The 26,970-nt window shown below is 43.6% G+C and overlaps 1 protein-coding gene across 5 annotated transcripts in view; it reads right to left on the minus strand.

Annotated features, from left to right (window-relative positions):
• The window catches only part of TRIM55 (tripartite motif containing 55), a 485,249-nt gene that overhangs the window by 362,282 nt on the left and 95,997 nt on the right, over window positions 1–26,970 (minus strand). For all 5 annotated transcript variants that reach the window (XM_078687229.1, XM_078687225.1, XM_078687227.1 and 2 more), the window contains exon 3: window positions 11,304–11,472. In XM_078687229.1, the coding sequence (XP_078543355.1) occupies window positions 11,304–11,472 (169 nt within the window). The remainder of the gene's footprint in view (window positions 1–11,303; window positions 11,473–26,970) is intronic.

The following is a 26,970-nucleotide window of genomic DNA, read 5'->3' on the forward strand; positions in this document are numbered from 1 at the left end:
GACAATGCTAGACAGCGCAGCAGAAGTGAGCATAGCTCGCAAAGTCCTTATGAATCATCTGGAGACAGTGGACACGAATGAATATCTTCAAGTGGAAACTGCAGACACCAGAGTTAGCAAACCTCACAAAATATATGAAATAACTTTACGTATAGAAGGGGATAAGACTAGAAAAATAAGGGGACTATTTTGGGATAATCTCTCCAAGGGCTATGACATCCTTCTAGCTGAAAAAGACTGGCCACCAGAGTTTGTCAGGGAGTGCCCTCATGGCGAAGAAATAATTATGCCTGCCTTCTCAAATCATATCCCAATTCATAAAAAATACACACTTGCCAGAAAGTGGGCAGTAGCTCAAGCTCCTGCTTTATATAAAAATCATGTAGGATGGGATGAGGACTCTCCTCCTCACAAAATCCAGTTAAAATCACAACCTACTGCACAAAGACAGTACCCAATTAAGCAAGAAGCTAAAAAACAGGTAAAAGAAATCCTAGATCAATTAGAATACCAGGGGGTGATTGAAACTTGCACCTCACAAATGAACAACCCTTTGTTTCCGGTCTCCAAACCAGACAATTCATATCGTCTAGTTTTGGATTACCGACACCTTAACTCATGTTGCAAAACTTTTGCAGTGCAAAACTCGCATAGTACTGCACTAATGAATAACATAGTGCGCAAAAAATACAAAACAACATTAGACATCTCTAATGGATTCTTTTGTCAAAACATAGCACCATAGAGCAGATATTTGTCTGCATTCTCAATAAATGGCACTCAAAAACAATTCTGTCGGTTAGCCCAGGGGTACAAGAATAGCCCAGGGGTATTCTCAGCGAGAGTAACAGAATTACTACAAACATATGATGACGAAGCATTATCTTATGTCGACGACATATACTTAACAGATGATGACTTGGATACTCACTTGAAGAGAGTGAACACCATAATACTTGGGTTCGCAGCAGAGGGTTACAAATTCAACTTTAAAAAATCCAGAATTGCCCATCTAACAGTCCTGTTCTTAGGATACGAATTATCAAGTGAAGGCAAAAGCCTGGCTGACAATTTCCTAGAGAAATGTGCCGTACTCCAAGCACCTAGAACACTAAAAAACCTACAGTCAATTCTAGGCTTCCTAAATTTCGGAAGAACATACATCGCAAATTACGCAGAAAGGGTCAAACCCCTTTATGATCTAATAAAACCAGATTTTAAAAGAACCAATTGGACTCAAATACACACAGAAATTTTGAGATCCTTACAAATAGACATGTTAATTAAAACAAAATTAGAAACACGTGATAACACACGCAATCTTGTGATTCGAGTCATCCCAGGATGATGCGGATTCACATACCTGACCTCTAATGAGGGAGAAAAGGTACCAATTGCATTCAAATCACACTTGTACACAGAAGCTGAAAAGAAATTCAGCATTAAAGAAAACATTGTTCATGCAGTTCAAACCGCAATAGCTAGAGAAAAAGATCAAGCGGACGGTAGACGTATCACAGTCAGAACAGCAGAATCAGCCTTTGAGGCATTAACAACACCTTGTAATTTACCAACAACAACATTGAATCCGGAATGGATACAATGGGTGAATTCAATTACAACGGACAAAGTATACTACTACTTTGATCCAGAACTAAAGGAATTGAAAAATCTAGAATATGAAAGAACATTCCCTCTGCCTATCGACATTCTGCCCTTACGACAATACGCTTGTGTAATCTATACAGACGGACATGCTCAACCCTCCGTTTGGGGAGAACAAGCATACAACCCCACATGTGAGATTACAAAAGAAGTGTGGCGCGGAGGTAAACTAAGACCTCTATTAACAAAAACACACTCAGTAGAAACTAATTCAGAACAACAGACTGAAATAATAGCATTGAAAATGGCGCTAGATAATGCGGATCGCGAATTCCCGACACTTATAGTGTCCGATTCATATTACTGCGTCAAATCATATAACAACGATTTGCAGACATGGATTCAAAACGGTTACAAAGATGACACAGGTGCAACAATAAAGCAAAAACTGCTTTGGGAACAAATAGCTCTTTTACAAAAAGAACTACCAAAGACTCACGTGACACACTCACTGAGTCATCAGCGTGATGGCGTTCACGTTGCAGGGAATTCATTGGCTGAGACAGCCACAGCGGTAGCAACTAAATCGGCTTCCGTAGCTCGAAAAAAGCGTACAGTGAAGTATATTGACGGTGAAACAGTGCTGGCGGTGAAAACGTCATCAAAAGGCGACTGCTCAGCGCTACCGATCAACTATCCACTCAATTATACATACATAATCGATGCAAACTCCGTCCCTTTTGCTCGAATCCCTGGAGTGGGGGATAGAGTGATTCCAAACACGGACAGGAGAGACTTGTTAATAGCAGACGCACATATGGGCGAGGGTCTCAGACACCTCAAACTAAAAGATTCTCTGGAAGAATTACAATCAAGGTACTGGTGGCCAGGCATGAGCCTGCATCATACCATTTTTGTAAAGAACTACCCAAACTGTAACAGAAATCGCAGTGGTGAGAGAAACGGTGTAATACTGTGTCGTTTCACTGCAGAAAAAAACAACAGTAAAAAGCAAAGCGTCCGATTAACATATACAGGCTAGTTTCCACTTATAATGTAGATCATCAGCACTCGGCTGACGTCTGGACTGTTATACAAAGATTTGCGAGTCTAAATGGCATATACGCTAGAAGCATGCTACGTTTGACCATTGTTTTCAATCTGGCCCTCCAGCCTGAGGGGAAACATGGCCAAGTGAGCATAGCACAGCGGGACTCTTCTCACTTCCTTCCTGAGGGATACAGGATGGTGTAAAGAAAAAACCAAGGCATAAAGCTATCTATAACAGAAAGGATATTAGGTTCGGGAGCTGGATGGGTCAAACATCTAATAAGTGTCCAACGTAGTCTAAATAACTTGCCAAGAAATTCTCTGAAGGGATTCAGTCCGTACGAATTATTATTTGGAACTAGGATGTTAGTCTTAGATCTCGACAGTCAGACTTCAGTGGTGAAGGAAAAATGCTTTGATATCAAAGATCGTTTGGCTATTTTGCAGGACTTAAACGAAACAAGAAAAGACCTGAGCAACATAAAGTTGAAACAGCAGCCAACAACCACTGAAGAACCACCACCTGTCCCAGCAAGACCTGTCTGGATTCCAAAAGTCGGGGATCTAGTCAGAGAAAAGATCGCGGTAAAGAAGGAATTTGGGCCTTCTTACAGGAAAGCAGTTCCTGTCTTGTCTGTCAACGGGACAAGATCAGTTGTACTACCGCCGCTTGCTGGTAAAAAGGAGAACCGAGTTGTATCCATCGACCTGGTAAAACCACAACATGTGGCCGATAACAAATAGTAGGCCAAGTGGACTCCCGAGAAGTAGTAGAACACCAAGATTTGCTACTAACACAGAGGTTCAATCTAAGAGGCTAATCACATTCGAAACGCCTACAGAACTACAACAAGGACTATGCAACAATGCAATGGAACTTAGACCTCTGAAAACCCAAATAAAAACATTTAGCAGAGACACACCAATCTATAATGAAGTAACAAACGACTATGCAAGAAACAGTAATCCTGAAGCAATTGGAACAATTGACAGAACTGCATCCGGCTACTTCATAAACTTCGATGATTCCTCTGAAGGCTTCACTGAATCAAAAACACAGCCATCAACAAAAACCTTTAAAGATAAAGTTAAAGTACTTTTGAAACAACTGAAAGAAACATATCTGATTTCTCCATGGATTGAATTTTGGGTGGGTTTTGGTGCATTTATCCTCATACTTTGGCTCATCATGGTACTAACTTTGGGACGCTTCATTGAGGGAAAATATGCTAAAATGGACACAGCAAGTCAGAAAATCAACTTGATCCTCAAACCACACACATCTTCACACGTCGAGAAAAGAGAACTTTCTTCAGTCAACTTCACAGCCAATCCTATACCGGGTGGGGTAGCATGGGACAAAACTGACTACGAAATTTATGGTCCGGTTGAAATCCTGAAATATCCACACCAAATTAAGATCTCATTGAGTGACTTTGTAAAACCAAGCTCATTTGCTGATGATTGGGACTTTGAAAGTATAAATAATATGATGTCTGACTTAGTGATGTCTGCTAAATTTACCAAACATGATTATTTGCAGGGTTCGACAAATTATGATAGCATGTACTGTTATAACCACTATGGTAACCATTTTCTACATAGATCTGCACAACCTAGAAATGTTTTAAATTATAATCAATGGGAACATTGTGCAACCCCTCCAAAAGGAAGCTCAAGAACCGTTTATGACAAATATTCATACTTTTCAGGTTTTAACACAAGTAATGCTGAAACATTTTATTTCAAATTGTCAAATAAGACAGGGACAAAGACCATGATAACAAACACAAAATTGATATATTCAGACTCATTCTTTGAACAAATGAATACTTTTGGTTTTGATTATTGGGACAAAAATGTTGAAGTAAAAAGTGTTTGGGGTACAAAAGAATGGCAAGTACAGGGTATAGAATCTTTGTTTAGAGCCTGCATGATCCCAGAACAAATTATATTTTTGAATGACACTGTTCAACAAACTACCTGTCTTGGCTTAGCCAAAATCAAAGACTTAAATAAACCGTCTATTCCAAAACCAACAATGAACAGCAATAGCTCCACAGATAAAGAGATAGACGTAAATTATGTATTAAACCAAAACAGAACACATCCTGATTGGAAACAGTGGTTGATCTGGCCCACAGATACTAATAACTGTCAAGACAGATTCCTGAACAAAACACAGGGGTTCAAAATGACCAGGCCAGACCCTAGATATTCCCAAAGACAACACCCAGGAATAATAACCACCTACAGTGTGGGCAAATTATGCCTTCAATGGCTACAGACTTCCACACTGGCAGAAATTAAGCAACACCTAACTTTACTTACTGATGGTGCTGACTTGCGTGATTTCATTATGGGACCGCGCAAACAGCGTCAGAAACGTTTCATAGCAGCCTCTGTATATGCAGCATACAACGAGGCCTGGAAGGTGACTCAAATTGAGACAGCAGAAAGAATACGGGAAATTGACCGTATTAATTTGGAAAAATCACTCTCTGTAGTGGACAATGGGTTAATGACTCTGTCCTCCAGAATTTTTTCTCTGGACAGCATTGTGTCTTCAGCAATCGACATAATATCGCAAGACTTACTGTTGTTACAACACGGTCAGTCTCAATTGCGTTCTATTGTACAGCTTGGCTGGACGTTACAAAATCTGCGTTCAGGCTATGTGCCTTGGCGTTTAATCAACACAACGTCACTATTCAATATCTTTAACCTTACTGATAAACAAATCAGTATGGCCCAGAAGGGTGCTGATTATACAATCCTGAGCATTGAGAAACTCGAGAGATTACCAGTGACAATGTCAGAACGACCTGTCAGTGAATGGATAATACATGGGATAATTAATATTCCAATATCAACCTTCAGGTTTCAATACTGCCAAAAATATATACAGGCTGGCATGTACGAAAAATTGGGAAAGGGGTACATTAAAACAACATGGAACTTGCCCTATTCACATGCATGTGTCAGTAATAAAGGACAGAAAGTGTTTCTTAGTGGCAATAATTGTGCAATGTCACTGAGCGGTACACTTCTGTGTAATGGAATTAGTTTGCATGGAGCCTGTGAAGGGAACTCAAATAACCTTTCATGTCACCAGCTAGGCGCACCTGCAACAGAGATAGAACCATTCTTTCAAAGACTCTATAATGGGAGTTACATTCTAATTGTAGATCGCAGATGCTGTAGTCTTATGCCCGGGACTCCTTATCTCGTAACTACGACTGCGAAGGTCAAGTGCTGTGGACGCTTATTGTTCCCCAGCTCCCTTCCAGACAGGGAGGCAAGGGCATGGCCCAACTTGAAAATTACTTCTATTCGAATAGATACTTTAAGCAGAATGAAAACAGTGCTTCTTCAGACGCCGACCAGACTCACGTCATCAAAAGAAACGTATGATCTCCTAGTCGCAAGGACGACTGCAGAGATTCACTCCTTATTATCAACTAATTCCCCCATACATTTCGCAGAAATCCTGAATGAAATCTTAAATATTTCTGATACCAGTGGAGTCTCAAAAGTATTTAAGACAGTATTTTCGATGGCATTAACACCATTCAAAGCCATACTGGGTATTTTTCCAGATTTCGTCCATTCGATTTTTGGCGGACTTCCCCTCATTTTGGGACTAATTGCAGGAATCCTATTCTTAGTCCTTATATTTCGTTATGGCAAACCATGTCACAGACAAAACACCTGCGACAAGGAAAGAAACAATCCTAGCCATTGGATACCGGGACCGGATATCAAAAATCCTGGGACTATCCCGGCTTAGAGACCTGAACATGACTTGGTTTCTTTCATTTCGACCAATGTGGCATCGATGTGTTTTACCTGTATTAAGGTGCTTGCTATGCGGAGAAGAATGCGTGTTAGACACCTGTCTGACTCTACAATCAGATGCGCCAATGGATGCAGAAACATTGTTGAGTCCAATAAAGGCTCATGCTTTGTGCTGCCCTCAACGGCTACCAATCCTGATGACGGCATTCGTGGAAACTTCACCACTACGATTAAGGGGTAGTGAAGTTCATGATGAAAGCAGCATTGATCAGGTACGACCTTCTGTCAGCAATACTAATCAAAACGTCAATGGAGACAATCATGCGCACGAATGCATGGTTACACCTTTTTCCGAGTTAGTGGAACTCTCCCAGGAAGCTGTTGACAGCTTTTTCGACAGTCTAAATGATATGATGTTCTCACCAGAGCAGAAATAGAGACTTTTGAGCAAGCTCGCACACGGCGTTCCCTGAATTTGGCCTTCAACTAGAATAGCAAAATACCATGAACAATTTTCCTTCCAGTTCACGGACAGCGATTTTTTCAGCAGCCCCAAAATATTTTTACATATTTTTCGGGACACTTATCTTCTGCTTAAAGTAAGAACTATTCTTAGAGAACTAAAACTTCTAATTTTAGATAGTTTATAGACATTAGCTGCCCGCTGGTATGTTCATAATTATTTTATTCTGTGATGGAATGGTCTCGAAACTTTTTTCTGTATTAAGAGCCATTTCATGTGTAAATTCTCATATACAAATTAGTGATAATGTATAGATATGCGTGATTACTTTAGCATTATTGTACAGCTTGAGTGCATATAGTACATGTGACTGTTTTTTCCGTATATTTGATAATTTCAAAATGCATTTATGTATTTTGGGGTGGTAAGGTATACACAATACTCTACAGTATGTTTTACTATGCATAGATTCGTAAATATGTCCATAGTTAGCGTGGAGTGGCTGTGATGTATTCCTATAGGTTCTGTATCGATCCCCCTATTCCTGACCCTATTCTGGTTAACAAGTTAACTAGCAGCCATCCCATGAGGCAGAAAACCCCCATGACGCAGGAACCGTTATCTGATAAAGCCACACTACGGCACAGGAACGTGTTATCTGATTAAGTCATAACGCTTGCCATCTAATTAGACAAGCGATATTCCTCCAGCCCCTGATAAGGCATACGGAGTTCTCAAAACAAATCAAACCTATGACAGACCTGGGAAAAACCCTGCGGCCATTGTTTTGATTTCACCGAGAACTTCAGCAAAAGAATGTGCTAACGACCAGGTCGTATGACATCCTTATTGACGTATCTATGTCCATCCTTACGTCAATCTCGGCACCTTAAAGGTATAAATATTACCGATATTGCCCTATGCAAACACACGCGGTGGTGACGAGATCGGAGCAGCCAGACTTGCCGAAGCCCAGAGCAGAGCAGACCCCGCTGGCGCAGCCCCGCCTTCCTGACGCGCTGAGAACGAGACGCTGCTTTCTCCTGCCCAGAAATCCAGCTCCGGCGCTTCCGGGTAGCCCTCGCAGGCAGCCTGGAATATCGAGACCAGAGACGAGAGATACCATCCCTCATTCATCCTAGATTCCAGGTACAGAACTGAATAACCCCTTGCAGAGAATTCTTTAGTCAGTCACTTGGCAAAACAAACTTAACTTAAACTGCTACTTTCGATTCCCGCCCACGTATTAGGCTTAGGTCAGGTACACGGGGTAGGCGTAGTTAGAAACACCAGTTGAGTACGATTAGTCAAATGTAAATGTGTATGTATTCATTTTATTCATTTTAAACCTTCATATGGCTTAGAAACCATATCAATGTTTTTACAGTATTATTTTATACTTCTGCTTTTATTGTATGCACTTTACTTAACCATAAGTATTGCAATAATATCGATCCATTTCTCTTGTATGAGAAAAGAGACTGATCAATAAATAACATCTTTTATTGAACACGCCCGTCTCTTCCTTTTCTCTACAATCTGGTGAGACTAAGAATGCACGTACTGACTGAGTAAAATAAGTCGTCTTTTGTTTTCACACGACTCTAGAGATACACTCTTGATTAGGGGAGAGCAAAGTTGTCATGTTCTATGGTTGTCAGAAACTAAATCCCTTCTTGTCTATCCAGGGAGGTTCAACTCCTCCTTGCCTATTCGAGAAAGTTTCTAGTGAACTCTGAGCTAGCTGGCAAAACCCAAAACTTTAAGTCTAATATCGACAGTAGTAGACCTAGTTAACGTCTGGTCTAGGCCTATACTATTGAAGGTATTATTCCAATGCGCAGAGCCTATTGGGATAATAGGAACTACACTACAGGTTGAGCAGCCACGTGAAACAGTGTTTCATTCGAAAGAGTAATACATTTACCGTGGAAGGATTGGTCCCTCGGCTTGTCCCGACTAAGTTGAAGCATCTGTTCCACCAAAATTACATACTGTGGTTGTCCTGCGCATCTGCCTTCGACCGATGCAAACACCGCGATTGAGCAACATATGAACATACAAGTTGTCAGCCTATCTGTCCGTCTCTCATACGGGGCACCCGATTGGGTCCCCGTGTGAGTATTCCTTCTCCTTTCTCTCACTTTACCGGTGTCGCACATATCTCACTGTTTCACTTGGCTGCGCAACCCCCATCAGATGTCCCCATATCCCTTGGTCCTGAGGAGACCCTAAGATCTCACCAATGAAGCCAAGGGGGTCACATAAAGATTGAAAAGAGTGTGGCTAAGTGAGGAACCCTGGGGGACCCCACAAGGAAGACTGAAGGACTTGGCTTTGAACCCGCCGTAATTGACGACATTGGTTGTGTCGTGCATGAAAGAGTGGAGAAGCTGTAAGGTCTTCCCAGTGACACCAACATCCTGCAGTCACTGAAACATGCAGACTGGGGAAATGGTGTGAAACACCGCTGAAGGGGCGAATACAGTCAAATGCTGCAAAACATAAGACAAAAAATAGATAGTCTCTTGTCCAGTTTGAATCTAACACTTAACACCATAGAAGTACAGAAACTGTGGACTTTCAAGTAATTATTTATAACTGAAGGATTGATGGAAACTGGAAAGATTAAATACATTTTTAAATATATATTTTTGAAGCATTAAGGTAATATCTTGGAAGACAGCATGTGGAGTTTGGAAGGGTGGCTTCGCTCTATTCTTTTCACTGCAGTTAAAGTTGCCATAACCCCAGCACCATCAACAATATCTAATTGACTGGCTAGCAGAAGACTGAATGAATTACTTTAAGCTTGCCCAATGTATGCTGTACCTTCTCCAGTGACCTCGAAGCCTTAATTCAATGTTCGCTAAAACCGTATCCAGTTCTCACTGCCCTTCCCCTTATGCACTTTAGCTGCCTGGCCAAGTCTGCCAAACCTTTGACATCTGCTCTCAGACCCTGTACTGAATACTCTCTTACCCTTGATGCAGCATAAAAGCTGATCTTGCCTTACATGACACTTAAAACCTACCTCGACAAAGAAGCATAAATGTGCACTTTGCACAAGTCCATAAAAATGACACAGAAACTGAAAAAAGTTGATAAACCAGCACTGTAAAAGCGTCCTTGACTAGCTAGAAACAGTAGGATTAATCAGCTAGTGCATTTTAAACGTTTAAGTCACCATGACAAATGACAAAGCCAGCTCGTCATGGGCGTTACCTGCGCTGCGCGCATGACGAGCTGGCTATGTCATGTAAAGTGTGATTTATGAACATCCAGCGCACAGCGGGAAAACCCGCTAGCGCTGTAGTGGTTAACAGAGATGTCATAAAATGTGGTGATAACTTAGCATTGCTATTGACTTCATTGCAGAGTGTCCTAATAAACTCAACTATGGTGCAATTCTTAAACTTAATGTATTATATGTTTGAAATTTTCAGGATAAATGTTTAATATGACAAAGAACGTTTGTGTTCAAGAACAATTTTATTATCATGACTTTTAGAATTAATGTACATGTTGCTACTTTTTGAAATAGTGGGAGTTGGCCAGACTTGAAGTTGAACATTTCCATGTAATCATTACTGACATTACAAAATGCTTATATATGATATGTGTGTATTATGTCATGCTTAAACGTAATTAGTTTATTAGACTACAGTTTGAAATGTTGAATTTAAAAACACTGAGATGTCTTTTTCTACTCAAACTGCATTATTTCATGAGCCTTGTGCAATGGACTTTGGCGCATTTCTCAAATGTTGCTTTATTTGTTCTTTGTTCATGCAACATTCATTTTAGACAACAAAGACTGTTTTTTTACCCTTTGTGTGTGAATGGTGGGAAAGTGACTTTTCCCCTATATTCATTGAAAGTAGCAAGATGAACAAGCTCTATGTCAACTAACCTGTGAGGATGGAAGACATTAGTTTCTCATGATATTTGTGAGAAAATATGCTAGAGTAACAATTTGTACCTGGAAAGATGGAAGGATGACCATTAGACCATTGAGGATTGATAATCAATGTCATAATAACAAATATGAACTTTATAATGGTCCTCATTGAGTAGCTGACAGTTGGACAAACTGTTTACTCACTCGTCCATACGACAGAGAACGGTTCTTCAGAGGACCAGAACCGAGGTGAAGTATTGAATCTGAGTAGAAATCCTACCTGTATGGGCCCAGTAGGAGTGTTAAGGTTATGTTTGTAAGTGCATTGGACTCCCACTACAACACCCTCTGCTTACGCTCTCTAGCCCTGATCTTAATGGCCTCTAACCCTTGGCTGTTCACTAGCCTTTACCTGGAAACGGGGTAAATGTTATTGAACTACTTAACTCCTACAGGAAAACCACAAGCAAAGCCAATAATGCTCACCTTTTGTCCTTGGAAAACTTGTGAAAGTGGTGCAACCTGACAATCCTTGTGCACACCAAATACTTTGCACATGGAACACGTTGGCACTTCACAGTTTAAACAATAAATATTGATTTTTTCATCCTCATGCTCTTCACACATAGGCTGTTCCGATGATTTCCTTTCAGGTCTGTAAAAAAACAATAGTACCAACATAAATAAACGCCACAATTTATATGGTTGGCTTTACCCTTTAGTCCATAATTAGTTGACAATGTTTACATTCACCGAAAATTGCTAACATTCTCATTTAAGGATCATGCATTTAATTGTGAAAATAAGGTAAAAATTACAATTCAAACCCTTTTGCAGAATTAATTGTTTATCAGGAAAATCTTCAGACAATATTTCATAGAAGTATATGTAGTGCTATAGACTGCATCTGGAACCAGGTATTTATCAATCTCATTCATCATCCTTTAAGTGAAATTGTGAGGTTTCAAAACGCCAAGACGGACAGAAGCTGTCATAAAGTTTCTGCATCTCCTTTTGGGAAAGAATGAAACCTAAAATGAATTAATATTTGTCTTTCATTATATTTGTCAAGGACTGAATGCTGAGAAGTTCTAATGAATCGCCTTCTTGATTACCCGAGGAAAGGGTGAATCCTCCTACGAGCCACAGTGGCACCCTGCGCTTAACTGTGCACGTCAAAGGTGTCAAGTGTATACTTCTGAGAGTCCCAAATTAGAGGAAAAAAACACACAGTAAAAAAATCTCTTTGGTAAACTTGTAGCTCTTGAATATAGGTGAAGAATAATGTAGCGATGAATAGCAAGACACCAAGACCCCACTGACAGCAGGAAGGATGAAGGGTCAAGCAAGAAGAATCCCAAAGAGATTCACCAAAATCTCCATCTTTAAAGGATCAAAAATCAGTGATAAAAAATAGTACAAATAGTGACGAACACAAGCAAAAAATAGGTGAAGGAATGCGTTGTGCTGCATCCATCACTTTTAGATACGTCCTTACATATGATTTCAACAAGTACTGACATCACCGGAAAATCATTTATTCCATACTGGATCAAGTGTCTCTGATAGGTTTCCCTGCCTACACCACCACCGTGCAAAGGGTACATTCTATGGCTTGCCCATGTCTCAATACAGAAACTTATGGTGTAGGTTAGGCACACATAGAAGAAGCCCAAGCTTGGCCTCTTTTGTTCTGTGTGGTACTCCGCATCCCAGCGATCCATACAATTCAAGGAATACCTCTCCCAGAGAACGCAAGTGTGGAAATGCCAGTGCATAGACTGCAGTCATTTAACCTCTGAGAAACACTTAATACTGTTGCATTCTTTATACAGATGTAACAGTATTACTCTATTTTTGTTTCAATTTAGGACACTGAGTTCTTTCTTTGAAGCCAATTAGGGTGAGAGTAATTCACATTTCCATTGATGTCTTCTTTGACAACCACATAAGCTTAAAAATTATATATCTTCATTCTGATGAAGGTTCGTTTGAAGCAACCTCCTTGGGCAGGAACAATTGTAAATTCTACTATTGACTGCCGATGACACACAAGTGATTTTAAAATATGTTCACAACTGGGATAGATTCATGTAGACCGGCAGCAAATGCTCCCTCAGGATGTGGCTGAATGTTGCCGCAATAACACAGGATAAAAATGTCAATGTCAAATGTAATAGAATGCCATATGTAATTGTTAAGTAATGTATCTCTCCGTGCCTGTCTCCGGTCTCCTCTTCCACCCTTGTTTCTACCCCCTTTCTTTTCCTGTCTCTTTCTCTTCTCCTTCTCTAACTACCGTAAGATGGGGTCAGTTAAACATACGGAACATAAACGTCCCAACATATCGAAGTATAAGCTGTACTTGAAACAACTATGCTAACCCTGTAACAGAACCGCCAAGATGTTCATGTATAAAAATTTAATAAAAATATGTTATCAAAAATAAAAAATTCAGGCACGGAAAGAATTGCAAGGGGCAAAAAGAAAAATGTATTCTTAATAAATGTATTGTCCAAGAACAAATCGGCCAACATGTGTTTCCCAGTAAAACATCGCTTCAACAGGGCCTATTTAACAAATCCAGTAGTCCCATAAATGACTCAATTCACATTTTCAAAGAAGGTTTCGCTATTAGCAGTGATGTACTCAAGTTTAAAATTAAAGGCAGTTCTAGTATAACGAGAGAGTAACTGGCATAGTGTAATTCCCCGATCAGTGTATAAATCACATATGTGTGTCCTTGTATTAAATATAACTTTCTCCTGAGACTACTGCCTTCCTTTCAGTTATCATACTGTTGATCTGGTTCATCCATGCAGAGTGTTGCAAATCAACTGACAGTCGAAGTAGACACAATATGCTTGCAAAAAGAGAGGCACCAGAATGTTCTAGTCAGAGGATTGTGTCCTAAATATTTCCCATTGCCATTAACAAAAGAAAATATACAGCCAGTGAAATAATATGTTTGGAACCGATATTTGGGACAGGAAATTTATGTCGGGTGATAATCTGACATATAACCCTCATGAAGTACTGTCATGGATCACATTTTTGAGGGAGAATATGAATATTACATTACTCTAAAGAAAAGCTTACATTTTTAGAACTGTCCCGTGAAAAGCTGTTTCCGACATAAATGGAAAAATACGTGATTTTGAGCATGAAATCTAACAGTAACTTATCATTTTTTGATGTTGAGGATGGGGTACATCAGATTGACTTAACCAGGGCACAAATAATCAATACCCTACAGATAAAAACCCAGCCTCAATATTGACAGCGACGAATTAACTGCTGAAAACCTGAGAGCTTTGGGAGGGGGTTGTTAACGGGGAAGGTTAGAGATGACAGAGCATGACTGATGCCGCAGTGCATTGTTTATAATGACATCTATATGGTAATGGCATAAAGGCGCTCTCTGCGTGCAAATATCTCACCTTTAAACCCAGTAAACCAAGTGGAATTCTCTTACAGTCAGCCTCTCAATTTCATTATATAAACTGTATTTATGAGATTGTTGCCGAGGTTAATGCGCACTGAAGATGACGCAGACTCTATCGGAACACGTCACAAGCTGATCTCTCTCATTCTGCCTCTCCATAGCCCTGTGCGAAGCCCTTGTACTCATACAGCAAAAGAACGACAACGAAAGCTCAAAGTGAAAAATCATATTTTCTGTAGGGCTTTGTGAACTAACGTGCGTGAAGTAAGGGGCGGTTGAGCAAAGCTAACATGGCAAGGTTTTTTTTTCATTGCTCAGGGGCGATGGATTTTGAAAAGGGATTTGTGGCTTCAAGCTTCACCATTATCTGTCCCTGAGGGCTGTATACAGATAGAGTTAAAGGTAAAATGACTTTATGGAGGCCAGCTCTGCAGGTTTATATTATAGAGTTAGAAAAGAAATGTAGGAACGTTGGTTATTAGTAGCTGGGGGTATTTACCCTCAGCTAGTACTACTACCACAGTCACCAATAGGTCCATTCAGGTCCCAGTAAATTAATCATTGCTCAAGTCTTGGTAGCCTAGCACACGAGCACTCAGGCTTAACTTAGGAGACAGGCAAGTGTAAAGCATGTAATACCACCAAAACAGTAAATATGTAAAACACAGAACACAATAGAAATTCAACACCAGTTTATAAAAATAAAGAATTTTTTATCTTTAAAATGCCACCAAAACAAAAAACAAAATGTAGGGAACAGGAGATATGTTTTTTTAAAGATAAAAAAAATGTGCGTTCTAGCGCCAAAAAGCATAAAGCGCCACTCGCTGCTACCTGGCCATGCTGGACAACGACAAGGTGAAAAGCTGGATTGAATAGGCTCAGGGCTAAGTCCTGGCCAAACATTTACCTTAGGACTTTTTTTTCTTGGAGATTTCACTTGATGATGAGTCCTCAGGTTCCACAGATAACTAAGTAATCCTCTCATGCCTACAAAAAATGAATGTGACTTGGTGTAACATTGCGATAGCCAACGGAAAAGAACCAGCCTCTGGTATCTCCCGGTGCAAGGGGCGCTCCCGTGGCAAGGGACGTTCCCAGGGCAGGGGATCGCTTCTGGCGGGGGTCCTTGGGATTCCCTGCTGCCATGCCTCTGCCCAAGTTTGCAGAAGCTTGGGAGTGAAGGTATCGGATGGAGGGTGTTTCCAAAGTGAGCCCACCACAGGACTGGGAATTGCAGCAGAGCCTTGCAATCTGGGTCCTGTCTCAACAACGACTGCAGTAGCTGGGGTTGACGAAGGTCCTCAGAGGGATAGCATGGCTGAGAGGGATCAAGCTCTCCCTAAGTCCACTGTGCCCGTGAGGGGGTGAGTCCTCCACCCCTACTCCCCTCCTCTGGGAGACGCCAACAATTTCCACCCAATTTCCACCCTCGCTCCGACCTCTGCCCTGAGCATGTAGCCGACAAACCCACCAGGCATCTACAAAACCCTTGGGGCATCTAGTGCAGACCTTAGGGATGACCTATAAGTCAAAAAATATAGTTTTGGACTTTGGAAGTACTTTTAATTTTCTAGTCGGATTTGGGCATAGTTTTATTGTAAAAGCAGGCTGCAAGTGGGGAGGAGCCGCCACTGCAGAATGGGAAGAGGGGCACTTGAGTCTCCCATATCTGATAGATATTCATTGGCTTTGAGCCAGAATGGAGCAACCTTGTCGGATTTAGGGAACCACTGAAGGCTCCCCTACCCCACCCCAGGGGCTGCAGGGGCTTGTGTTACACCCCTGCCTGTCGTTTCTCCTAATTGGAGAATCTAACAAGAAGTCTTCATGGATGCTTACTTTAAAGTAAGTTGTGGAATCCTGCCCCAATATTGATAGCAACGTTCAACGGACCGGCACATGAAACAGGACACCAACTTAATATCACCCTGTGAATCATTTATATTTGCAATCCCCAGATTTATTGATATCATTTTCTGTCAATTTTTAATGAAATGTAAAACAGCATCCTTATTTTTGTAAACTTTAATTCATTTGAACCAGTAAGCAAAAATTAGTGTAGATAATTGTGTCTGAGTGTTTCCAAGCAGTTGCAAGTCTTAAAGTACAAATAACCGTTAATGACATGAGCATTCACTACAGCAACACACGTGCATAGAGGACCCCCATCAGAAAATGGTCTCTCCAAGGGTTTTGCATTGCCACCGTTTCTGTTGTACATTTGTTCATGTAAACATCTTTGCAATAGTCGCCATTGGATATACCTATTTTGTGTGGTTGGATTGGATTCTAACTACAATGATATGATGGTGATTCCAAAATCTGCCTTCAACACTTTACCAAACAGACAATGTGCCTGATGATATGAATTTCCTTGGTTAAAAAGTCGATTGCTAGGTTCTGCTTCAAACGAAACACTGAAAAAACAAGGGAATTGTTGTATCTCATAAAAAACAAACAATCTTCTCTAATTATCTTTTTATTTTGGAGGTGACAATCACCACACAAATGGCTCAGTAAAATTATATGTTTCATTTGGCTGCCACAGGCAACCAGATCACTTGCAGTTGGTATCCTGCTAAAAGCCCCAATGTGAATCTGCCACTGACTATCGGTCTCTAATTTCCAGACCGTAGCACAGACCTCAAGCTGTTAATGCACTCATGATCCACTCTCTGGCCTCCCAAGTGGCACTTTAGGCATCAGTAAATCTTCCATAATTACACACCTAGGATAAATAAAGGATTTACAAAGTGGGCCAGGGTCACCTCCAGCAGGCATGCTTAAAGAGCAGGTTCAGATAACCAAATGGCTGTATGAATTAGAGCCCCTCTTCATGCAAAACTGGTCCCATTCACCCACTTATGGAGCAGCTTCATACCTGGGAAAAACGAAAGGTGAGAACACTCTTTGGCCGACAAAAACACATATGGAGGTGGTCCACCCTCAATCAAGAGCTTTTATGCAGCACTTTGTTAAGGGAGTGGCATCTGTGGCATTTTCCCTATGACCCTTGCTGCTTGTAAGGGCCCCACAGGCAGGGTTGGACGGATGTATGACGTTTCAACGCATGCTTTTACCACGCATGCCTTTACAATGCAGCTATTACAACGCAAGTTGTTACAACGACTTGCTTTGGGGGGCGCTGGATAGTGGAATAGTTTAATTTTCTATTTCAACTCCAGTCCCCGTGGATAGTAGGGAAGGTGTTAGATAGAAAATGAAACTATTACCTATCCAACAGCGCCCTCCAGCGAAAGTCGTTGTAACAACTTTCGTTGTAATTCCTGCGTTGTAATGGTAGTGCATGGTAAACGTTTTGTTGTAAACGATGTTCCCCGGGTCGGACTGGCCGAAGCAGGCATCGGGTGTATCCCCATGAGACTGGAAGGGTGGGGGCCAGAGTCGCAATGATGAGGGTCAGTTTTGTTACTAGGGGCCTATTGTGCAGACGTGCTTCAATATCGGCCCCCAGTAACAAAAGCAGAGGTGCTTCACACTTGCACCGCCCCCCCTTCCTTCCTCGGGAGCTGTTCTAACAAAATTACCTGGCGGCTTCGGGTTCCCATTCTGGCCCACCCAAGGGTCTGAAATTATTTTACAGACAAGGGCAGCTAGAGGTAACCATTAAAAAACAGCAAGTTGATTGCAGCACAACACTGGCCTGCTTAATTCTGTAGTGTAATTATTATAGGGCTCCACGTCGGATAAATGATTTTGCAGAGATGTCAGTGGCACAGTATTGAGTGCATGTTATATTATCAAAAGAGTATCAGCACCTTACCACAGACTCAAGTAAGTTATAATCATCTTACCTGGCCCAGCCCTAGGGATATAACAGGCTCTCAGACCAGTCACAACTCACCAGTCAGGGAGGGCGGTGTGCAGAACAGGTTCGCTGAATGGAGGGACCCCTGATGTTGTGAGCAATTGGCTTACGGGCGTCTCTTCACCCCGACCGCCCCATTATGCGAGACCCATTTCAAACACACTAAGTCTGTGGTAAGTTGCTGATACCTTTTTGATAATATAACACGCACTCAGTACTTCGATGTCGAAATATTTTGAATGTCATGTGAGAGAGCGCAAACTGACCTAAATGTATGAGTGCATCACACTTACCTGTAGTAAGCACAAATCATGAGGAGAAATGCCATGAGTGCTAGTAGTATCTGCAATTATATTCTGAATGTATAGCTAATGTAGAGATTTAAGTAGAAGTGGAACTAATACAGAAATGTGTGACACTATATGATGTTATTAGATGTGATTATTCCTGAATCCATGTCGTGTAGCTGTTAAAATGTAAGATGGCATGTGGTTAAACGCAGAATGTGGTAGGCCTCAGGGCCAGAGCTAGAAGGTGTTTCTTTTTCACGACATAGATTGAACTAATGTTTTGGTCATTGCATTAATGGGCCATGATTTATAGATGTGTTTACTGAATAATAGAATAAGAGTATTAACATGCTTTAATTAATGAAGAAGTTGAATGCTATAATTATTATGAGAAATGCTGTAGGCCTGAAATGTTTTAACATTGATTTACACGTACATGTCTGGGCCGAGAAATGTTGCGAACCTTTTTGGAAGTCTATGAGAGTTGGGTTCTTGGCTGCAGATGTCTGTCTGCAAGAGAGAAGGGAGGATCTGATTATAAATAATATGAATAGAGGTCTGTTCAGTAGACGGCCCAGACATGGAGGAGGGTTCTGGAATGTTTAAGGGGTATCAGCGGGCCGGAGAAGAGTCTGAGAAGCAAGGTCAACTCCAACGTATGAGGCCCAATACAAAGCAGCATGGAAAAAGCCAGAAGCTACACCACGTGAGGGGCGTCTCACGAGGGGCGTCTCAAATGTTGTTGACTGTTTTGTATTAGGGACAGCACCCCTGGGTGGAGTTAGAGCAGATGCCTGAGGACCCTTTAGAGAGCGGATGGGTAGGCAGAGAGGGGTCATGACTGGAGAACTATAGGTTTTCACCAAGAGACTAAGAGTGAGTGACTTCCCTTGGGGGTCATTCACTGCTGACACCTTTGTTAGGTTGAGACTTGGTTAAGTAGGGATACCATCTAGAGCAGGGTAGGGACAGCCTAACCTGTGTGTTTTCCTCCAACTTAAATGAAGGAGAGATCTCAATATGCGTCAATGCTGATAGCTTTATTATTCTTAGAACTTGTGCTGGTAATTTCCGTTGCTCGTCTGAGGGCTTTCAGAGAGCACATGTATGTAGTTGGACCTGTGTATCTCGTGAATCTCATTCTGAGATGTCTGTATTTGCAGCTTATCCTATCCTTACAATAAACTTTTGAAAGCTAGAAGTTGTTTGTGATCTTTTGGAGCGGGGTCCTTTATTGGGTGTACTAACTTGGTAGAGGAGGCACTTTCTTCCTTCAATGACAGGCAACAAAGGTTCAGTCGACCAGATCGGGGTTTAGATCAATAGTGATAAGGTATCGATCAAAATCTCGCCCTTCCAGTTGGTAGCTATAGAGGATGGTTGCCTTCTTGAGGACGGTGACCTAGGCCAGGTTAGCTTACCCCAAGGCCCCTAGAGATCGATGATCGGAAGAACCGCCCGCCGAAGAAGATCCGGATGACGTGAGACAGAAAAAGCAGCAGTATCGGTCGAGAGTGAGTATAAAGGGTCATGCGTGTTAGATTGCGGTGTTTTTGTATTGTATCTATGTTGTAATGTCTGGCGGAGTTGAATGTCTGTAGAGTGACTGTGGAACAGGTTGTGAGCGCGCGCAACCGGTGGAAATCTTAAGTGAGAGCTTAAGTGGTTCGGGTGTATCGGACACCCAGAGTAATTGTCAAATAGTGTGAAGGGGGTCATGAGGTACCATTGATCACCCGAAAGACCGAGATAGGGGGAACGTAAGAGTGAGTGCGTGAGTAACGGACGCTGGTCGGAGGTTACTGTGTGTGTAAGCAACCTATCAGAGAGACGATAGACATTTCGTCAGTTGTGTTGACAATTACATATAGACTGTGGACGTACAGTCGAGGGAAGTGACCGCTTGGTCGGAAGTAGTCATTTTTCGGTGTATGAATGGGACGCATGCATGACCGGGAGACGAGTTGAGAAAGGAGGGGTGCTGCTGCGAAGCGGAGAAAAGTGACGTCAGGAAGTGTCGCGCAGTGATAGGCTGACCGGAGAAAGACCGCGCTGTGATAGGCCAGCTAGCAAAGACGTCAGAAAGTGGCGAGCTGGGATTGGCCGACCGGAGAAAGACCGCGCTGCGATAGGCCAAGTTAGCAAAGCCGCGACAGGATTGGTGGATTGTCATCAGGAAGTAAACAGAGTAGCGAGGCTGGATATTGTGCGCATAATTATGAAGTGTTTTAAATGGTTGAGAGCGGCGTTTAAAAAAGAGAAGCGGGGATCGGATGAAGGGGAAGAAGCCCCGCCGGAGGGTACGCCGGCTCGTTACATGGCAGTGAATGTTGGGCTGCATACGATCCTTTGGATATCAGAGTGGAGTAAGATTACAGAAGGAAATGAGGAACTGACGTTCCCGAAGTACGGGACGTTCAGATTAGAGGTGTTACATCGATTAAAATCAGTCATGACCTCAATGAGACCCTTGCCTAGACCGACCCAGTTTGAAGCCCTTGATGCATGGATTAGGGCAGCGCATGAAAAAAATATGAACAGACGACAAGAAAGGGTGAAACGATCGGTAAGGGCAGTGCAGGATGCCAGGTGGGATGCGGATGCTAAAAGATGGAGAGTGCATAACATGGAAGTAAATAAACTGTACCCGGTGTTAGAGGTGCCCGGAAATAAAAGCCCCCTAGAAGAGGATGATGAGAGCGAAACAGAGGACAGCCTGATAAACAGATTATTGACAGACAGGCCACCCCCGTATAATAGAGCAGGGGGAGAGGTCGAGCATAGTGAAAGAGAAAAGGGGGGCAATGCAGGAGAGCATGGACCGCTTCCCAGTTCAGAGTGGGATCCTGAGGCAAAGAAAGAGCTGTCCCAGCCTAGTCAGGTGCAACAGGTAGTCGGGAGGTTTGTGGTACAAAGAGCGCCGGAAACGGAGTGTGCCACATCCTACGGATTACCAGCTGCACTACAGGTACCTGTTACCATAGGTCCTATAGTATCGATATATGACCCAGAGAGAGCAAGAGGGGAAGAACGGGTACGGAAGGACGGAGAAAGAGCAGAGACGGCAAGGAGGAACGATACGATCAATTCCCCAAGTCAGATGCCGATACCCAGAGAGTGGAGCACCCCGATGCACACAGCAGGGGATCCAGGAGGGGACCCCGGGGGCCCTAGATGGCCAGTGGATCTGAGGGGATCTGGACGAAAATCCTTTCAAGAGCTAAATGAGTACATGAAGAAGTGGGATGAGGCAGTGGAGGCTCACAAGAGCATCATAGCTGCAGAAGCTGAAAGGGAAAGTCAGGACAGCAGAGCTCGGACTCACTGCGGGGCTGGGGAGAGCAGCCCGGAGTGGGACTGGAGAGAGAGAGATAGTAGGGGAGTCACCCATTGGGCCCGGAGTGGAGATAGAACGGACCTGGAAAACGGGGGCCCCGGGAGTGGAGGGGTGGCGCGCCCAATACTCAGTGAAGGGGAGAGGAGAACGCAAGAGTACAGAAACAGCTTTAAGTGTACCCACTGTGTGCCCGGCACCAGAGAACTGAATGGGAGTTGTGAGAGGTCGCACCATAGTCCCTGTGATGACGGAAACGAGCGCAGCCCAGGGAATATGGGGAACCAGGAAGGATCGTATCGGATACTGAGCGATACCAGGCAAAGGGAGAGTAGCGACCAGAGGGAAACTAACAGAGAGGCGTACGGTGAAAGGAGAGAAGCAGGAGAGAGTGGGGGTAACAGGCCCGTGTTCCATCACCTTCCAAGATCGGATGGCCGAGCATGGGACCTGGAGAGATGGGAGCAAGGAAGAGCACTCATTAACTCTCCCGAGCCCAAACGTAGAGCTCGGAGTTGGGATGGTAGGGAGACCAGTGAGCCCCCTTCGAAAGACGTATTGCGAGCTGAGATAAAAGCTAAGAGACTCGATGTCGCCAGCTTAAGGTCAGACCTGGATGACATGATAGATGGTACCCTGCCTTTAGAAAGAATGGAAATGTATGAGCAGGATGAAATACTGTATATGGCAAAGGACATCACTCGAAAAGCGAGAGCAATCCATGAGAAGTTAGTCGAACTAGCAGGCAAATATATGGTGGACCTGTCAAGAACCAAAGCATTACAGGGTAACCACAGGCTACATTATACAGATCGAGACCTAGATGAGAGGAGAACGATCGGGCTGAAAACGCACATAAGGGAACTGATCACTGGAATAAGGACATGGAGGGCACTAGATAAGTGGGAAGAGAGGTGGTCCAAGAAAGGGACCGTCAGGAGAAGCACGCTTGGTACGACACCAGGAGGGCTGCAGGGAATAGAAGCATACCCTTTGCGTGAAGTCGCAAATGGGAATTATGTACATGTCCCTTGGAGTAGGGGAGATTTAGCTGCTTTTACCACCTCCTTCCCCAAATTGCGGGAAAGCCCAGTGGAGTGGTACAAGCAAGTTGAGAGATTTGTAAAAATCTCAAAGGTCCTATGGATAGATTTGAACACGCTGTTTGACATTGTAGTACCAGGAGATCTGTGGACAGCATGCAAGGTTAGCGCTGAGTGGCCCACAACGGAGCCGGAGAGAGATGCTAAGACTAATGGGCCGTCCGAGATTGTGATGGCAAAATTCGAGAGAGTGATGACTTGGCTGAAAGAGAAAGTGCCAAAGCAAGACATAGATTGGGTCAAAATAGACCGAACCAGACAGGAACCCAAAGAGACAGTCCACGAATATTATGAGAGATTGCTGAAGGCGTTTAAACAGTATAGCGGCTTGGATGTAATGGATCCAAAAGACATAGGGCAATTTGTGTCCAAGTTCGTCCTGGGACTGAGACCGGATATTAGTTTAATGATTCAGCAACACTTGATTTGTTGGCAAAATAGACCCCTAGACGAAATACTGAGATATGCTAGGTACTGCTGTGATGAGATAGACTCCAAGGCTAAGAAACTAAAAGAAAAATTGATGGTGGTACAGATGCAGGCAGCAGGGAAGGGGGGACAGCAGCAACAGCAGCAAGGAACAGGTACAGGAGGAAAGAAGCAGTACAGTCAGAACAAGGGCAATGAGGAGAGTTCCACCTTTAGACCCAGAATAGACATAGCTGCCCTGAAGAAAACGACTAGGTGCCACCAGTGTAACGAGGTGGGGCATTGGAAACGCGAGTGTCCCTACAATGTAGAGATAGGAGAACAAGAGGAAGAGGAGGAAGAGGTCCAGAGAGCGCCTACGAGAGGGGTGACGCCATACCAGGGAAAGGTGCTCAAAGGGGGGGGGGCTCCTCCCCGAGCCCAGTTCCCGCAACCTCCCCGAGTAGGGAATATGGGTAAGACCTATAGACAGATGCCCCTGTTTGTAGAAGGAGAAGAGTGCTATTATGTGGACCCATTAACCGGACAGAGAGTGGAAAGAGAAGACTGCACCCTCGGGGCAGCCTTGGAGGTGGACCAGAGGGGACCCTATGTCGAAGCAGAAGTAGCAGGGTGCCCCACGACATTTCTGGTGGACACAGGAGCCACTAGATCCACGATCAGATCAGCTGCAGTTCCAGACCTGCCCATGTCTGGAGAGACCATACAAGTGGTGGGGGTCGCAAACAGGAGAATAACCAGCCAATTGACAGAACCGGTACAGGTGAAAATAGGGAAGTACAGCGATGAGCACCAGTTTGTGGTTTGCGATTCAAGTCCTGTGTGTCTGCTAGGCAGAGACCTGCTGTGTAAATTGAATTGTACAATATACTGTACACCTCAGGGAGTGGAGGTATTGACCAATGATGATGACGCAGACTTCAAAGTTGCAAACTCAAGAATATGCGTGGAGCTGTACCCTACTTTGACAGTAGATGAGCTCCCCTGGGACTTGAGAGAGACAGTAGCACCAGAAGTATGGGACTTCACTGGGGAAGAGATTGGATTGGTCAAAGGGGTGGACCCAGTGAAAATTGTAGTGAAACCGCATGCTGAGTTCCCAAGAACACCCCAATATAAATTGACTCCAGAAACGATTGCAGGCATAAAGCCCGTGATCGAGTCCATGATTAAACAGGGAATACTGAAAGAAATCGTGGGTAGTCCATGCAACTCCCCGATTATGGGTCTGCAGAAACCAAATGGGAAATTCCGGATAGTACAGGACCTTCGAAAGATTAATAACATAGTCGTTTCGTGTTGTCCAGTGGTACCGAATCCATCAGTGATACTGTTTCAGATTCCATTCCAAGCTGAGTGGTTCACTGTGATTGATCTTTGTCAGGCTTTCTTTTCGATCCCTCTGGACGAAGAAAGCCATTTTCTTTTCGCATTTAAGCTGGAAGGTCGCGTCCTAACATGGTGTCGTATTCCTCAGGGGTATACAGAGAGCCCATCGATCTTTAACCAGCTTTTGAAGAAAAATCTTGAAAGTCTAGTGCTGCCCCAGAAGTCAGTTCTGGTCCAGTACATAGACGACCTCCTCGTGGCGTCAGAAACAGAAGAAGCTTGCAGGGAGGACTCCATTGCTTTGTTAAACCACCTAGCTGCCAATGGGCACAAGGTGTCCCCGGGAAAGTTGCAGTACTGCCTGACAGAAGTGCAGTACTTGGGACACAGAATAGAGAAAGGCAAACGAAAGGTGTCACCAGACAGGATAGAGGCGATCATGAAAATGAATGCGCCTAAGACACAGAGAGAGGTCAGGATGTTCTTAGGGATGGTGGGTTATTGCCGACAGTGGATCGCGAACTTTTCACTGAAAGCAAAGCCCTTGCAAAAACTGACGTATAAGGAGGTGAGCGATCCGGTACCATGGGACAAAGACTGTTTGATGGCATTCCTACAGCTGCGAGAGGACCTGTGTCGTGCTCCGGCATTGGGAATGCCTGATTACAATAAACCATTTTTGCTTTACTGTTGTGAGAGAGAAGGTTGCGCGTTGTCTGTGTTAGTCCAAATCCATGGGAATGCCCGTAGACCAGTTGCTTATTTCTCGGCTACTTTAGACCCAGTAGCCGCAGCGTTGCCCGGATGTCTCAAATCCGTTGCTGCAACGGGTGTCAGCATTGAGAGATGTGAAAATATCGTCATGGGGCACCCGTTAGAGGTGTGCGTGCCCCATTCTGTTGAACTGTTGATGACCAGGACCAAAACACAGCATCTGACCAACAGCAGGCTCACGCGCTATGAGCAAGTTATTCTTGCTGCAGAGAATGTGACCCTCAGGAGATGCTCTGTTTTGAACCCTGCCACCTTGATGCCACTCCCAAATGATATCGAGGATGATGATGAATGTACAGACCATGACTGCCTCGATGTGACTGAACTATGCACCAAACCCAGACCCGACATCGTAGATGAGCCACTGACCGACCCAGATGAAATTTTCTTTGTCGATGGCTCATGTGTAAGAGACGAAGTTGGGCAGTTGAGAGCAGCTTACGCTGTTTGTACAATCACTGGAGTTGTAGAAGCTGGGTGCCTGGAAGGAGTACACTCCGCTCAGGTAGCCGAGATTATTGCCTTGACACGTGCTTGCTTGGCAAGCAATCAAATTCGAGTCACCATATACACCGACAGCCAATATGGTTATGGGGTGGTTCATGATTACGGGCAGTTATGGTCTCAAAGAGGGTTCATGACCTCTTCAGGCTCTCCCATTCGCAATGGAGAGTTTGTGCGCCTGTTGTTAGAGGCGTTGCAATGTCCAGCAGGTATCGCAGTTGTAAAGTGCACCGCACATACCAGAAATGAGGACTTCGTCTCGAAAGGCAATAGATATGCCGACGAAGTCGCGCGGTATTGCGCGGAACAAGGGTACTCTTTCACAGAGGTGGAAGTGGGTGGAATAAATGTAAGGACCGAATTAGCCATGATATTGGAAACTGTTGATACTTGGGACGAACTGGCAAACATGCAAGAAAATGCTCCTGATTTTGAAAAAGAAACATGGGAAAAGGCAGGATGTGTAGTGGGTGAGTCCCATTTTTGGGTCTCAGCAGATGGCAGAGCAGTGTTGCCCAATGAGATGGTGAGCCCAATGGCCAGACACATACATGGTCCCGTACACCTAGGGAGAGACGCTATGCTGAGAGTGTTTAGACAGACTTGGTACAATCCTAAGTTTAGAATAGCAGCAGAAGCAGTGTGCCAGCGTTGTGTGACCTGTCAGCAGCTGAACGTAGGGAAAAGAACACCAGTTGCACTGAGTCACATAGGAAGGTCTGGAGGTCCATTCAATCGAATGCAGATAGATTTCATTGAAATGCCGAGGTGCAACCGCCTCCGCTATGTCCTGGTGGTTGTTTGTGTATTCTCCAGATGGGTTGAGGCATACCCTACACGTAGGTGCGACACCCTCACAGTGGCCAAGTTACTGCTTAGGGAACTCATTCCGCGCTTCGGGGTGCCGGCCTCTTTGGAATCAGATAGGGGAACGCATTTCAACAGCGAGCTTGTGAAGATGATTTGTGCGGCTCTGAACATAGATCAGAAATTGCATTGCAGTTACCGACCAGAAGCCTCAGGAATTGTGGAGCAGATCAATGGCACGATCAAAGCCAGAATTGCAAAAGTGTGTTCCTCAACGACCCTGAGTTGGCCTGACGCCCTGCCATT

Source organism: Lissotriton helveticus, chromosome 4_1 (genome assembly GCF_964261635.1).
Source record: "Lissotriton helveticus chromosome 4_1, aLisHel1.1, whole genome shotgun sequence".
In the NCBI taxonomy this organism is placed as follows: domain Eukaryota; kingdom Metazoa; phylum Chordata; class Amphibia; order Caudata; family Salamandridae; genus Lissotriton; species Lissotriton helveticus.